Source organism: Protopterus annectens, chromosome 8.part1, assembly GCF_019279795.1.
Source record: "Protopterus annectens isolate FY-2018-M chromosome 8.part1, PAN1.0, whole genome shotgun sequence".
In the NCBI taxonomy this organism is placed as follows: Eukaryota; Metazoa; Chordata; order Ceratodontiformes; family Protopteridae; genus Protopterus; species Protopterus annectens.
Genome location: NC_056742.1, coordinates 375,585,109 through 375,600,919, shown reverse-complemented (window position 1 = coordinate 375,600,919; position 15,811 = coordinate 375,585,109). Strand labels below are relative to the sequence as shown.

General features: G+C 41.2%; 1 protein-coding gene across 4 annotated transcripts in view; it reads left to right on the top strand.

Moving 5' to 3' along the window:
• Positions 1 to 15,811, top strand: part of PHKB (phosphorylase kinase regulatory subunit beta) — a 3,137,540-nt gene that overhangs the window by 2,957,954 nt on the left and 163,775 nt on the right. For 3 of the 4 annotated variants that reach the window (XM_044081953.1, XM_044081952.1, XM_044081950.1), the window contains 2 exons: positions 10,463 to 10,553; positions 13,190 to 13,392. In XM_044081953.1, the coding sequence (XP_043937888.1) occupies positions 10,463 to 10,553; positions 13,190 to 13,392 (294 nt within the window). The remainder of the gene's footprint in view (positions 1 to 10,462; positions 10,554 to 13,189; positions 13,393 to 15,811) is intronic. The other variant, XM_044081951.1, reaches the window with a different exon arrangement.

The following is a 15,811-nucleotide window of genomic DNA, read 5'->3' as shown; positions in this document are numbered from 1 at the left end:
ACTATTCCTGGTACCAATGAAGGGCAAAGATTGGGGACCTATTTTGGACCTATCCATCCTAAACACATTTTTACTGGTACCAAACTTTAAGATGCTCACATTACAGCAGCTTCTTCCCATGCTGGACAAGGAGTCTTGGCTGGTAACATTGGACCTCAAGGAGGCATACCTGCATGCCCCAATCAGACAAGATTGCAGAAGATACCTCGGCTTTCTTGCAGGTTCAACCCATTATCAATTCTCTGCATTGCCCTTTGGCTTATCTGCTGCGCCCAGAGTGTTCACGAAATGCCTGGCATCAGTAATTGCCTTCTGCAGACTTCAAGGGATACAAATATACCCATATTTGGACGACTGCCTGATCCAAGTGGACAGCAAACACATACTTCTGAAACATCTGGCGTTTGTAATAAGGTTGTTGAATTCTCTGGGATACACAGTCAACAAAAAGAAATCAAGGCTAATACCCTCTCAAACAATAATTTTCCTGGGTGCCAGCTTGAATACAAATACCCAGATGGCCTACCTCACGCCAGAGAAACAAGGGCAACTAACTCAATACTTCAGAAAACTGGCAACCTTCACCAGGCTGACTGCAAGGAAAATCCTGCAGGCTCTGGGATTCATGGCATCTTGCATCCTGCTAATCCCATGTGCAAAGCTACATATGAGGAAACTTCAATGGTACCTAAAAAACTTATGGTCTCAACACAGCCACAGTTTGGAAACAATTATACCACTGATCCCATGTCTTCAAAAGGAATTTCTGTGGTGGGCTCAAGCATGCCAAAGAAACACAGGTCTCCCATTCTGCAAGCCTCAAGCAAATCAAGTTATCACAACAGACGCCTCGGACTACGCCTGGGGGGCACACATGACAGATCGGTGCATTCAGGGCAAATGGTCACAAAAAGAAAAGCACCTACACATCAATCAAAAGGAAATGCTAGCAGTAATAAATGCTATTATGGCTTTCAAAGACCTACTGCATCCAGGCCAGCTATTGATAAGGACAGACAACACCACAGTAATGTGGTACATAAACAAACAGAGAGGAACCCATTCATATCCCCTATGCAGGCTAGCCATGTCTGTTTGGAACATGGCTGTGGAATTACAAATCCAACTTCAAGCACAGTACCTGCCAGGCAAGGAAAACACGCTGGCATACAACCTAAGCAGAAATATGACAGATCCACACGAATGGAAGTTGCATTCTCAAGTTTTTACAAAGATAATTCAAGCATGGGGAAGGCCAGACATAGATCTCTTTGCCACCCACAGAAATTACCAAATGACAAAATTCTGCTCAAGGACCTTTCATCCACAGGCCTGGAAAGTGGACGCACTCTCTTTCAGTTGGACAACAATGACAGTTTATGCCTTTCCACCTCTTCCTCTGCTGCCCAAAGTTCTATTAAAAGCCAGAGCAGACCGACCAAAGATGATTCTCATTTCTCCAGACTGGTCAAGACAACACTGGTACCCACTCCTGAGGAGCCTGACGTATTCCCCACCATGGATCCTGCCTCTAATGCCTCTTCTACTGACTTAGCACAACTTCAAAACTCTTCACAGTCAGCTGAAAACACTCAATCTAGCCGCATGGAAGATTCCTTAAATTCACAACAGACCCTACTCTCCAAGGAGGTGCAGGATGTCATTTTGGAGGCCAGAAGGCCTTCTACTAGAAAAGCCTACTCCGCAAAATGGAAACAGTTTTGTGCCTGGAATCAGAAAAAGGGTCAGAATCCTGGAATACTGAATTTACCTCAAATATTACAGTACCTAGCTGAGATGCTAAGCAGTGGACTTTCATTCTCCTCCATCAAAATCCATGCCTCAGCCATTTCTGCAGAATACAACACTGATCCTCCTTTATTCTCTCACCCCCTCTTAAGACAGTTCCTCAGAGGGGCTAAGAATATAAAACCCCCAAGGAAGCAACCAGTACCTGCTTGGGACCTCAATTTCATTCTAGAAAAACTGACCTTGCCTCCTTTTGAGCCAGCTGCTTCAACAGAACTGCAATATTTGTCATGGAAAACAGACTTTCTTCTGGCTATCACCTCAGCTCGCAGGGTTTCGGAACTACAAGCCCTCATGGCTGTGCAGCCTTTCATCATTTTCCATCAGGACATAGTTTCCTTACGAACCAATCCTTCCTTTATGCCAAAGGTAGTTTCCAGGGTAGCCTTGAATCAGGCTATCCACTTACCTACCTTTTACCCTTATCCTCAAAACAAAGGGGAGAGACTACTACATTCCTTGGACATTCACAGACAGCTCCGTTATTATTTGGACAGAACAAATCCTTTCAGAAAATCAGAGCAACTCTTTGTGTCCTATGCTACAGGTGCTCAAGGGAAGCCTATTTCCAAACAGACAATCTCAAAATGGATAGCCCACTGCATACACTTTTGTTACTCTTTTCATGGTAAAACTGTACCTGCAGGCATCAGATCTCACTCCACAAGGGCCACAGCTACCTCTGCAGCTTTCCTCAGGGGGGTTCCTACCAAAGATATTTTGGAAGCAGCCACTTGGAGTTCTGTACATACTTTCTCCAGGCGCTATCACCTACCATTATGCTCCAAATCTAGAGCAGGCTTTGTCACTGCAGTCTTGCAGGGCATCCTGGCTCCTCCTAGTTCCACTTAGTGCCTACCACCCCTTTTTTAGCTTTGGGATTCTACCCATCTGTTATGACTGCAGCTGTATGCACGATGAGCATAGTACAGTTTTGTACCTACCATAAATGTAGATGTTTGAGTGCTAATACAGCTGCAGTCCAGGTTTCCCTCCCTCCTTCCCCTCTTGGGACAGGCCTAATGGCTAACACCTCTTCATACAACCTGATTTGGGGTATTCTTTTTATGGTGTATTTGCTTGCAACTACTGTTTTTTGATTATATTGCATTGCATTATTACATAAATTTATGTTTTGCCTTCCTTCTGGGGGCACCTGACATCTGGGGCAAGAAAAACTGAAGAAAATGGCATCGGCTGGTTCTTTTATACCCCTGTCGCACTGACGTCAGGGAAGAAGCGACGACATCCGATGCCGGACCTAGACTTTGGAATTCGGCTGACCGAGGACCCGCCTGACGGCAGGAAAACCCATCTGTTATGACTGCAGCTGTATTAGCACTCGAACATCTACATTTATGGTAGGTACAAAACTGTACTTTTCATTTTGTGTGTCTTGCAGTTAGTAATGTATGAATGTTAACATTGTGTGCCTTTCATTTGACAGCTTTATTAGTAGTCTGAATGAAACTATACATTTACACATAGTTGCTGGTTTATTGTTCTTTATAACTGAGTTCACAGCCATGATTAACCTGATCAGCAGGGGTGGGGCAGTGTTTGCTTTTATGCCATGGAGTAATACACTGCAAGATCTATTAATTTTAGCAGGTGCATATTTATTTATTTATTCAATTTGGCCACCAGGGTAGAGCACTTTTTCAAATGGACCTATTTCACTCTCAACCCGGACAAATATAAATAACATTACTCAAGCAATTTCATAGTTCCATACAAGGCTAGCAACCACCACCAGCATTCCTGTGGGCACCTGTATAATGGATGAGGTTTGTTAGTAAAGCAGTAGCTAATGGATATGTGTTGGGGGGATGTTAGCTGGGGATTCATTTACTTACTGTCAACCTCTGTTCTTCAGAGACATGGGAGCATACTAGAGGTGAATTTGTGATTTCCCATTGAATGATCAAGGTTCCTTTAATAGGGTCAGGGATGAACTCTGCTTCACGTAGATGGGGAGCTTATTCCATCACATGGGGATATTTTGAGACACACATCAGTCCTTGAAGCAGGTTCTATTTGTGTTGTAGACAAAGTTCAGGTCTTTGGATCTTTTGTTTCTGGTGTTTGTCTTGCGGATGTGCAACAGATCCATCAGAGCTGGATCTGAAGATGTCTTATATGATAGACATAGCTCACCTCTCAGTAACCTGTAGGAGACTGAGTACAAACATAGGACCTAAAGATGATCAGTGTAGGACAGGGTATTCATACCCTGGATTCTCCTGGTGAGGAATCTTTGAGGGTGGTCCATCTGTTGCAAGTGCCTGACTAGGTACATGATAAAGGGGGCATTGTACTCAGTGATGGGTCCGATAAGGGCTGAGTGGAGTGGCAATATTACTTCACTGGATGTGGATGCTATACCCTTGCTTATGAGTTGGGTGACATAGAATGTTTTTCTTACTGTCCTGGTTATGTGTTGCTCTTACACCAGATTACTTGTCTACATTCGTTCCCAGATAGCTAACTATTGGATCAACTCTTTGGGGTGTTTTGTCGATGAAGTAATTAGCTTGGAGGGATGCTTTCCCAAAGGGCATTGTAATGCATTTCTTTGTATTGAGTTTTTACTATGCGACTTGCACACCAGTCATTTGTTTGTGTTAGACCTTGTTGGAGAATGTTGGCGTCTTGGAGGGAAAGCTGTGACAGCTCCCAATTTACAGTCATCTTTGAACTTGGTGAGCCAGAGGCCTTCATCATTAGCCTTGACTTCTGAGAAGTTGATGCCAAACCGGGGCAGACCCAACACAGAGTTCTGATGTACTCCACTGGTGACCCAGTCTCCTCTTGGAGGTGGTCTCACCAGACCGGACTTCTTGGCTCCCATCTGTAAGTCGTCTATCAATCCAGTGAGGTATGAAGGGATTTATACCTAGTTCTGAGAGTTTGTCAACAGTACCTGAGTGGGCTATTATTGTATCAAATGCCTTGGCCAGGTCAAGCTAGGCGGTATGAAACATTTTCCCCTCATCCATGGCGACACTCTCTCGAAGAAGTCTGCCAAGTTAAGTAGGCAAGAACTTCATTTAACAAAGCCAAACTGAGATGGGTCCAGTGTTTGTTGGTTGCCAATGTCCTTATTGATCATTTTTATGATAATTTGTTCCATGGATTTGCATACATATTAGGCTTGTCAGACTGATGGGTCTGTAGTTCCTGGGATCAGTTTGGTCCACACTTATAGAGAGGATGATTGTTGCAACCCTCCATTCACCTGGCACTTAACCTGTTTTGAGGCTGTAGTTGAAGAGGGCCTCAAGTGGTCCTGATAGGTCATGTTGTAGACTATTTAGGAGGTAGCCAGGATATTGTCAGGGCCATTGAAGCACTGTTTTGCCCTTAGGTAAGACCACCAGGACCTACTTCCTGCTGATAGTTGTCGGGGGTGAGCTAGAAGGTATTTCACAGGGGGCAGTTGAGGGGGGGAGTGGTGAGTGAACTTAGAGCTGAATTTATCAGCCAGTAGATTTGCTGTGTCACCCTGACCAGTGAAGTTTGGACCAATTACCACCAGTTCTGCACACTGCTGAGTATTACCTTTAAGATTCGTGAAATAGCTTGAAGAAGGCCTTGTGATTGTCATTAGCCTTGGAGGCTATTCCAACTCCGTAAATTGGCCTTGCTGTACTTCATTAGACCTCTTAGTTACTTGATTAGCTGAATCAAACAACTCTTATCTCTGTGAGAGTTGCTGTTTCTGATTTTGACCATTACTTTTTTACTTTTGTTATGTAGCCTGATAAGGAAATTATTCCACCATTGTGGTTTGGGCTTACATCTTTTAAGTACAGCAGGCTCAATGCAGCCATTTACATGTTTTTTACGGTGTTTTTGTAAATAATTCTGCACAGGTAGCTGTTTTCTCAGGGTTTGGGAGAGCCGTGAATTTTGACAAACTGTCACTTAATATTATGTAGTTTGCTTTAGTATAGTTCCTAACTGTTACAGGTTAGTTGGGTATTCCAGGTTGAATTTTATTTTAAGGGAGACGGCTTTATGGTCCGACTTCTCCAGTGAGGATGTGATTGTGGGGTGGAAGGGTGCAACACTTTCCCATGTTGGGGAGTATTAGGTCCAGTATATTTCATCCTGTGGTTAGTGTGTGCACTGTTTGGTCCAGGGTGTTTGTGTTAATGAAGTCCAGAAACCCTGCACTTGTAAGTTAGAAGCAGTGTACCTTCCCCAATCTATAGAGGGTTAGTTAAAGACTCCCATGAGTAGGGTATTGGGTTGGATAGTGAGTGCCTCTAGTAGGTCTAGGCAAGAGTTGTGAGCCTCTTGGGTTATAGAGGATGACCTGTAGCTGGCCAGTACATAGTAGAGAACCTTGTCTATGGAGACTTGGACATGGATGAACTCCATTGCATCACCCTGTTTAACCAACACAAAGTTGTATTTGCTGCTAACATATATTTAGACACCTCCACCTTTAACATCTGTCTGTACTGCTGTTAGTCTAAATGTGTGGAAAGCACTGTAGCCTTCCACTGTCAGCATACTTTCTGTGGCTTTAAACCAGGTCTCAGTAACAGCACAGATATCTGTATTCTCCAGAGTGAGGAGAACTTGTAGGGTGCTGAGTTTCTTGCTTAGGCACTTAGCATTGAGCAGTAAAATCTTAAGGTTGCTTTGAGGTTTTTTTTGGCTATGTTGGTAGTTTTGTCATTTTGCCATTACCTGAAAAAGGCTGTAAGGGGATGGATAAATGTTTAGCCAACATCTGAAAGTCCAAAGGGGGGGGGGGGCAGGTACAGCCCATCTGTGGCAACCCCATGCCAGTAGATATTGGATTACCTTGGAGTGACACCAGAAACTAAGCCAATTCTTAAATGTAGTCATTTTCTGTTCATACTGTGGCATCATCCTCGGTAAAGGTAGAGGCACATACCTGTCAGGGGCACATATTCATAGAGATGCATAATGTCTCTTTCCATATAGTCCAGTGTAGCATGCCTTGGGTCATTTATACTGAAATGAGCTATGAGAGAATCCTATTAGTACCTGTGGTGTAGTGACCTGAGTGCATGCATGATATCGCGGATCGTAGCTCCAGATAAGCAACTACCCGTTATCTTCTCATTGTCCATCCTGGTGAGAGGGAATATCGAAGTGTCATACAATAGAATTCCCCATGACAAGAGGACTAGGTAAAGTGTTTGCTTGCCTTATGGGGTTGTTCTTGGGAGATCATTGGGTGTAGACGTATGTGTAGCGTTGCTTTAGTGGTTGCTGAAGGTGGGAGTTGCAGTTTGATCGCTTAGAAAATCTTTGAGGTTTGGAGAGGTTTCTTTTAAGTGCCTTTGCATGAGAAGGTCTGTATGTTTGGTGAGCAATATGTGTAAATGATGTAATACTTATGAAGTCCTTGTTTTTCATCCTTGCCTCCATGGAAGATATGTATTTACATCTCTTGCATACAGTGTTAGTTTCTTTAAGGATTAAAAGGTTGTCTGTGTAGTTGTGGGTTCCACTCCCACACCATGTACGTGGAGTGCTGATATTGCAGTGCCTCCTTTAAGGTGAAGAATAGGGGTGTTGCACTCTTTAGTGTGTCCTCCATTGGATGAGATGCCTAGTAACTAGCAGCAGCAGAGTATGTCAGACAATTGCTAGATTGTCTCAGGATGCCCATATCTACCAAGCTGGACACAGAAACATTACAAAATTGCAAATTCATGTTCTCAGGACCTGTATTAGGGTTGGGCTATTGTGGTTTAGGGTTTTACAGGGGGTCACTTAAGTGGTGTCTAAGGTGAAGGCTAGATGTCAGATAGTGCTATGATCTTAGAGCTGTATAACATTATCTAGCTGCCCTAAGCTTAGCACCATGAAAAGCCTTTCTGTGTTACAGGTTCAAGTCCTTAGTGCTAGCTTTATAGGTTTGCTACTATACAGGGTATTGCTAACCACCACTGAGATGTGAACAGCTCCATGAAAACATGCCTAATTTAGAGCAGACAGAAGAAGCTGAAAACTAACTCCTTTACCCTCTGGCCAAAAAACAACTGCATTTTAGGCTCCCTGGACTGCCTCCCAACTGAGAGAGACCAAATAAACGCATTCTGCCACAAGATGGATGATCTTGGAACTTCTTAATGTAAAAGCACTTCAAAAGTAGCTCTCAGTTGCAGATTAACACCCAACTAAGTCACTAAAAATCCCTCTGGCTGATGAAACAGTCTCACTCTAAGCCTCCCTTCACATTCTCCAACTTGAACTGACCAGACTACTACACTACTGCCACTAAAATACCAGTCCTAATGTTCTCATTGTAAAAGCACACTTTGGTTAGCCAAAAGTGAAAAGGTACCAACTAGCTGCAACAAGTAATTGTCACTTTAAAGCCCCCTTGTAGGTTCCCAACTCGGATAAACCATGCTACCTTTCTAATTCCATGAGAATTGCAGTCTCAGTCTTCTTAATGTTAAAGCACACTTTAGTTAGGCAAAAGTGAAAGGTATCCAGAACAAATCAAGCAACTAGCTAGAACAAGTAATTATCCCGTTAAGCCCCTTTATGTATTTCCCAACTCGGATAGACCAGGCTACCTTTCTTCTCCCACTAGAATTGCAATTCCAGCCTCCTTAATGTAAAAATGCAATTTAGATAGATACAAGTGAAAAGGTATCAGAAACAAACCAAATAACTTGCTGCAACTAGTAATTCTCACTTTAAGCCCCATTGTGTGTTTCCCAACTCTGACTGACCAGGCTACCTTTCTACTCCCACTAGAGTAACAGTCCCAATCTTCTTAATATAAAAACACACTTTAGTAAGCCAAAAGTGAATGAATGCAAACAAAATGTTGCGAAGATAGCAATGAATAAATAACAGTATTAATAAAGTACACTCTATCCGTATTTACGTCATTCTAGCATTTGTTATTATCAATTGTAACACAGACAGGTACAATTTGTCTTTTATTAATTCAAAAATAGACTTAATTTATTTAAGTATTCTTTGATCTAAAAAAAAAAAAAAAAGAAAAGTTAAGATGGATAAGGCCGCCATTGTTATGTCAGCATTACTAAGTTTGTGACATTTTCTGTGGAAAAACATTGTTTGCCAGGTAGGAAACTGTGATATGAAGGTATGTCTCACTTAAGGGGTTTGGATTTTCTAGCAGTGAATTGCTCACTTTGGATTTATGGAGTTGTTTGAGTAACACTATGCAACACACATCCCGTATTGCTGACAGTTTTCAGCATATTCCAGACAAGCAGTCAAAAGGAAGTTTTATTAGAGATTTGAAACTGTGTGTAGTGTTTCCTACTATGAATATTCTTTAAATGGCACACAGATAACACTGAATGTCAGATAGACTAATCCAGCTGTAAAACTTTTGATGATCATCCCTATATTAAAACAACTGAGTGAGCTATAGTCTGCTTTTATTTCTTGAGTGCTTTGTGAACAGGGTTATTCAAAGTGTCGTACTTTTATTTATTCGTGTGTGTATGTTTCTTGTGTTACATTTAGTCAGCTGCAGTGTGAGCAGGAGTAAAGGTAATACAAGAGACACTTGAATTTTTTTAAATAGCTGTGATAGTAAATGAATAACTGTTGAATGATGATACCTTGATGCATGTGTGGAAAATAAATATAAAAACAAAGACACAAATGTAACTCCAGCTCTTTAAAAGAAAATCTGTGGATCCACATTCCAATTATTCCATCACCGGCCACCAGTAATAGCCCAAGAGCAAATGCATTTATGGTTACATAACACCAAATGAACCCACACAACACACCCCTGAACCACATCACCATCAAAAAATGTGGTGTGACCCCCACCCCCAACTTAACACACTACCTCCAATGCCGTCATACCTTAGAGCAAGTACTATTTAATTTGCTAAGACTGAGTTCCATCTTTGTAATGTTGGGTACAAACTGTGGTGCTCAGTCTACCCTGGTCCAGACTAATGCCAATTGCTCAGCCACAGGCCGACTGTAGCCATACATTTTATTGTCCTTTCTTTCTGGCATTTCCTCAATATTTCCTGGCAGACTGCCATGCCACTTCTGGCAAGAAAGGACAGTTGGATAAAGCAGCAGTCCATTTAGGACCTTTCCTTTGCTGGCGTAAAAGCCAAGAGCCAATGAGTTTAGAGCGCACCATGCTGCTAAGAAATGCAGTGATAAGCTTTGCCAAGAAGCGCTGCCTGGCAAATTAAGCCCTCCGAAAAATTATGCTGTTGGAGATCTGGAGTTGAGAGTAGATACCTGCCTAACCAACCTGTCTTCTGCTTCTTAGAACCCTTAAAGGTTTCAGTGAAGGCTTTGATACAGTTTTAGCACAAAAAAAATCAGTTCTCCCATATTTGTTTCGTGTTGGGCAGTGCTAACAGTTAATACATGTTTAATTCCACCATTGCTTTATGTTTTTGTTTGTTTATTTCAGTTATTTTACTTTTGTTGACTTGGTTATTTGTTTATTTAGTTATTTTATTTTATTGATTTCTTGCTGAATCACAGCAGGTTTATGCATTAACAGTGGTCTTTAGTTGATATTTTGAAGCACTACATCTGCTTGTTTAAAGCAATTTTAAAGTAACTAATTTCTGCACTCACTAATTCCATGTTTGTGGTTGATATCATGTGGGATTGCTTTGTTTTTATCCCTCAGGTCTGTTGTACGCTATGCAGCCAGTCTTTTAGGCAAACTAGTGGACAGCCTTGCACCATCTATTACTAATGTTTTAGTTCAGGGCAAGCAGGTAAGTACCCATCTTTAAGGTCTGTATGAACATGTGAAAGCTGGGTATACATTCCATGCCCTCCTTAATTTATTTATATGTTTGTCTATATTTTGATTCTAGTACTAAAACAGATAGGTGACATTAATGTGAGATGAACTGTTACAAAGTACAGTGATACAGAAGTAATTTTATTAATAGGCACAAGCTTTTTTTTGAATTTGGTATGAATTTATTTTGCTGATAAAGGTGAAAAACACAGAGCCAACATTCCTTAGTGTAGATATCAAAGTGGTTATTTCTGTGTTGTCTTATTTGCAGTATTTTTCTGTATTCCATCATAACATTTTTGTTTCCCTGATGTCTGTAATTGTAATTTGTTCATGTGCACTTTCTGGCAGCTGCAGTATTTATTGCAGATTTCCCCCACCCATGTTCATCGTAACAGTTTTTCTTTTCTAGTGTAACATCACCTGTTAATCTCAGCCCTGTGACCCACTCCCTACCCTTGTTACTTTTCTTTTTTCTTCCTTTTCCGGTATGTTCCCTCACATGGGAAAGTTACCTATTTCAACAAAAGAATTACCACTTTGGTATAATGCTGAACATGTGTCAGGAAGTTGGAATGGTGCTGGCTCAGCAGACAAAAGTTTTGTAACTTCAGTAGTTGCTTGAGCACTTATTCTATCTGCTGTGGCATTTGGTGTTATTATGATACTGTATAAGCTGTCTTCCACAGTCCTGAATATTTGCAATGGACTGTCTAATTTGTGATGAGTCAGTAGCTGTTATGTCTGGCCTGTGCTGTGTCTTTGGGACCTTCCTCTTGGAAAGAAGAGCAGGCTTAACGTCACTGGATGAGAACCGATTCCCAGGCTCAAGTTGTGAGTATCACAGACAGACATCCTGCTGAGTGTCACCCCAGGTTAAAGAGTTATTAAATGTTTTCTGCCAAGTGCCAACATTTCATTGGCTATTCTGTTTGCAATTTGTGAAACTACTGCCCAGATAGCATTAGCATGAAGATGCAAGTTAAATGCATCAGTCAGTGACAGTAGAGGCAAGTTTATCACCTGATAGATTATAGCAGTCTTTCCATGTGTTCATCCGAGTGTCATCATGTAAAGTATTTCTTATAAAAAATCATATTTAAAAATAAACATCTACTTCCTAGGTATTATATAAATTCATTATTATTGTTTACATTGTCATTCTTCACACTGCTGTCTGTTGATGTTATGGACAGCCCCCGCTAAATCTTCCTGCTTTGTAATCATTAACAACAATATTAATGTAGATAAAATTAAAACAGTAAATTTGATACAGCATATGACAAGCCATCTGCAATATATGCAATCATTTCATAATATAAACATGTCACTACACTGCATGGTTTCAGCTTCTTGCATGCACTGATACTTTTTCAACTAAGCATGCTTTGTTTTGCAGTTTTTAAATGGTGCCTGGACATAATAGAACATGCATGATTTGTGAGATTATAGCAGTCAGATGTCTAAAAGGATTTGCATGTTTTATGCTAGGATTTGAAAATCCTTAATTAGTCTTTCCTTTCTCATAATGAGGAATAGAATAAAACGTTTGAAATTTTGTTGGCTTATTTTATTATATTATTATTCAAATATTGTTAATTTTATGTAATATGGATTAGGTCGGCCGCAGGGCGGCCAAGGTGGTGCAGCGGTTAGCGTTGCCGCCTCACAGCAAGAGGTTCTCCGGTTCGATTCTCGGCTGGGGTGCCTTCTGTGCGGAGTCTGCATGTCCTCCCTGTGGTCGCGTGGGTTTCCTCCGGGTGCTTCGGTTTCCTCCCACATCCCAAAGACATGCAGTAGGTGAATTGAACACTCTAAATTGGCCCTAGGTGTGAGTGTGTGCGTGTGTGTGCCTTCTGTGGAAGGTTGGGCCCCGGGCTGGCAACTCGACACCGTAAAACTCCACTGCCAATCATGAGCGGACAGATGATCCGCTGTGGCGACCCCTGACCGGGAAAAGCCGAAAGAAGAAGAAGGATTAGGTAGGCTGCAAGATATTCTGTATTGCCCTTGGCTTTGCTTTGTTTGGAAGTCATGAGAGACAAGTAGGTGATTAATATTGCCCCAGAGATCCAGTCTAAGTAATAATTTCAAACTGGGGTAAGAAGTGTGGTCTGCTGATAGGTGTGTGCAGGCCACTGTTAGAGTATACCTGTGCTGTGCTTACTTCAGTATATAATTAAATTGGCTGTCCATTATTTGGTGAGCCATCCTCTTTGTCTTGCTAGGTCAAATTCTGCTATGTATATATGTAAAATGGTTAGATTTATGGTGCAGTATAGCTAGCAAGTTATGTATGTATGATTACATATTTACCTAGCCTATGTTTTTAAATGTTTTGTAATTTGGTAAACACACTGTTTAATGTAATTCCATCTCAGTTATGTCACTAGACAATAAAAAAAGTATACAAAGTTACTTAATTTTAATGTATTTTGTTTATCAGTAATATCTTATGAACTCCTGTTCATATTCTTTTAAACAGTAAAGTGGAGTTAGATTGATATATTTTAAAGCTGCTGACTCTTTCTACTGCTATTATTTGTTGATGTAGCAGCTACAGTTATTTTTTGTTCTTTATAAATGGATTTGTTGTGGTTTTCTTAGGTAACTCTAGGAGTTTTTGGCCATGGCGAAGAGGTAATATCCAATCCATTGTCTCCTGGAGTAATAAAAGATATAATCTACAAGAAGTGCAGCTCACATGATGAAAGAGAAGCTGTACTTCAGCAGGAGCTCGTCATCCATATTGGCTGGATTATCTCTAACAACCCCGAACTCTTCAGTGGCATGTTAAAAACACGAATTGGGTTAGTACCACTTTATATGTTATTCATGCTTTCTGTAAAAGAAGCGTTTTATTGCTGCATAGGCCATAGTCTGATACTGTGTTTACTGTTGTTAAAGTTATGATGAGTCATTTAACTGTATTATTGCTGTGAGTAGTGTCCAAGAAACTTGTGAGAGATATTTTGTCACTTTTTTAACAAAATGCTAAATTTATTATGAATATGACAAAGGTTTTGATTTTCTTTAGTAGCCTCAGAAATGTCACAAGCATTTCACAGTTGATCATGTTTCTTTTTTTTTTTTAAAGCTTTTTGAATTATATTTTGTGCTTCAAAAATAAACTTTAAGTCTTTATATTTTTAAGTGTGCTGCAGTTCACTACATGGGATTAAGAAGGTACAAGATGAAGTTAGCTCAGTGGCACAGAGGGTGAAGCCCTGTCTGTGACTCAGGTGACCCGGGGGGGGGGGGGGGTCAGTTATCTAACTGAGTACTATGTGGGCTGACCAGAGATGGAGGGAGTGATCTGTCAATATTGGCTTGTCCATCCTAAGTGAAAACGTTAGCCACACTACTGATCTGAAACATGTCAAACTAATCTTACTAGCAGCATTGTGGCTTTCATTGGAGTGTGCATAGCAAGTTTTGCATGTTGCAGCCAGAAGGCATGTACTGTAGCGTTTATGCTTGGGATTCTGGGCATGTGCTGTAGCGTACATGCTTGAAATTCTGAGCATGTGCTGTAGTGTGTATGCTTGCGATTCTGATCATGTGCTGCAACATGTATGCTTGGGATTCTGAGCATGTGCTGTAGTGTGTATGCTTGCGATTCTGATCATGTGCTGCAACATGTATGCTTGGGATTCTGAGCATGTGCTGTAGTGTGTATGCTTGGGATTCTGAGCATGTGCTGTAGTGTGTATGCTTGGGATTCTGAGCATGTGCTGTAGTGTGTATGCTTGGGATTCTGAGCATGTGCTGTAGTGTGTATGCTTGGGATTCTGAGCATGTGCTGTAGTGTGTATGCTTGGGATTCTGAGCATGTGCTGTAGTGTGTATGCTTGGGATTCTGAGCATGTGCTGTAGTGTGTATGCTTGGGATTCCAGTGTTGTGGCTTTTCTCTTCCTCTACTTTGGTGTATGAAGGTTAAGGCATTAACTAAAGTGCCCCACCTGTGGCTGCCCTGCATATCCTACTGCAGAGAGGGGGAGATCTAACAGGCAGACATAAGGGATAGAAAAAGCATAAAAACAAGATGGACAGCTACTACTGCAGCATTTGGGTCTACGTATTTTTTACTAGTGACCTTGGTTTGGAAATGGATGCTGCTCTGGGTATGTCTGGAACACTCAGAGGGTTGCTGCTGTTCCTCCATTGTGAGGACTGTAAACTGAACCAGTGCAGATTGGATGTCCTCCCTTATAATCCGGAGTGACTTTGTGAGTTAATGAGTGTGTGTGTGTGTGTGTGTGTGTGTGTGTGTGTGTGTGTGTGTGTGTGTGTGTGTGTGTGTGTACACCTGTCTGTCTCTGTGCACTGGGAATAGGCAGATTAGATTCTCTCTCTCTGCAGGCTTTTTCCTTTGAGGGGGAATTAACTCAGAAATCTTTTTACTATGACTACTTACAATGAGTTACTCTTATATTTGTTGCAGCCATTTCCTGCCAACCAGTTATCGTGCTGTATATGACTAACTTAACTGACTTAAATCAGACAACTCTGATAGTCACAAGTGGCTTTATATTTGTGCAGGGCAAACCGTCCAAAAAGTGTAGTGAATTACAAATATTTTTTTCAAATAAATAGTATTGTGCCACAGAACAGAAATACTACAAGTTTTGTACAAAGTAGATTATTTAATTATTTTATCGCCTGTACACATGAACCAGTACATAAATTATCAAATATTTGCTGACCTAAAAAAGCAGGAAAACTTGTTAATATGAAATTGTTTTGTTTGTTTATATTTTCCCTCTGCTGTCTCCTTGTCTGGAACTCTTTGCACCTTCACTTAGTATCGCTTGACTCTTAAGTGAATTTCGTTGAACATCTTGACACCTTCTTATCAAGTAACATGATAGAGCTGATGGAAATGAGCAGCTATTGAGCCGCACATTTTGTCAGGGGTGGAAATAGGGCATCTCTTTTCAACAAGTTCCTCATCCCCCAAAGTGGGAAAAAGGAATATGTGCATATTCAGTGATATTGTCAAGGTATGTGCAGGATTACACCTACGGTAGCATAAACTGCGTGGTACCTTCTCAGGTGGTGTCTGGCAAGAACTGCTAAGACCACTCCTCATTAAGAAAAGAGAGACCTCACTTTGAAAGGCCCTCAGCAGTAGGGAACACATGCATATGTCATTTTGGTATCAGGCACAGCATTCCTAAAATTCTTGAGTACCCATACTCAGAGAAATATGCCCTCTTTAATCCATG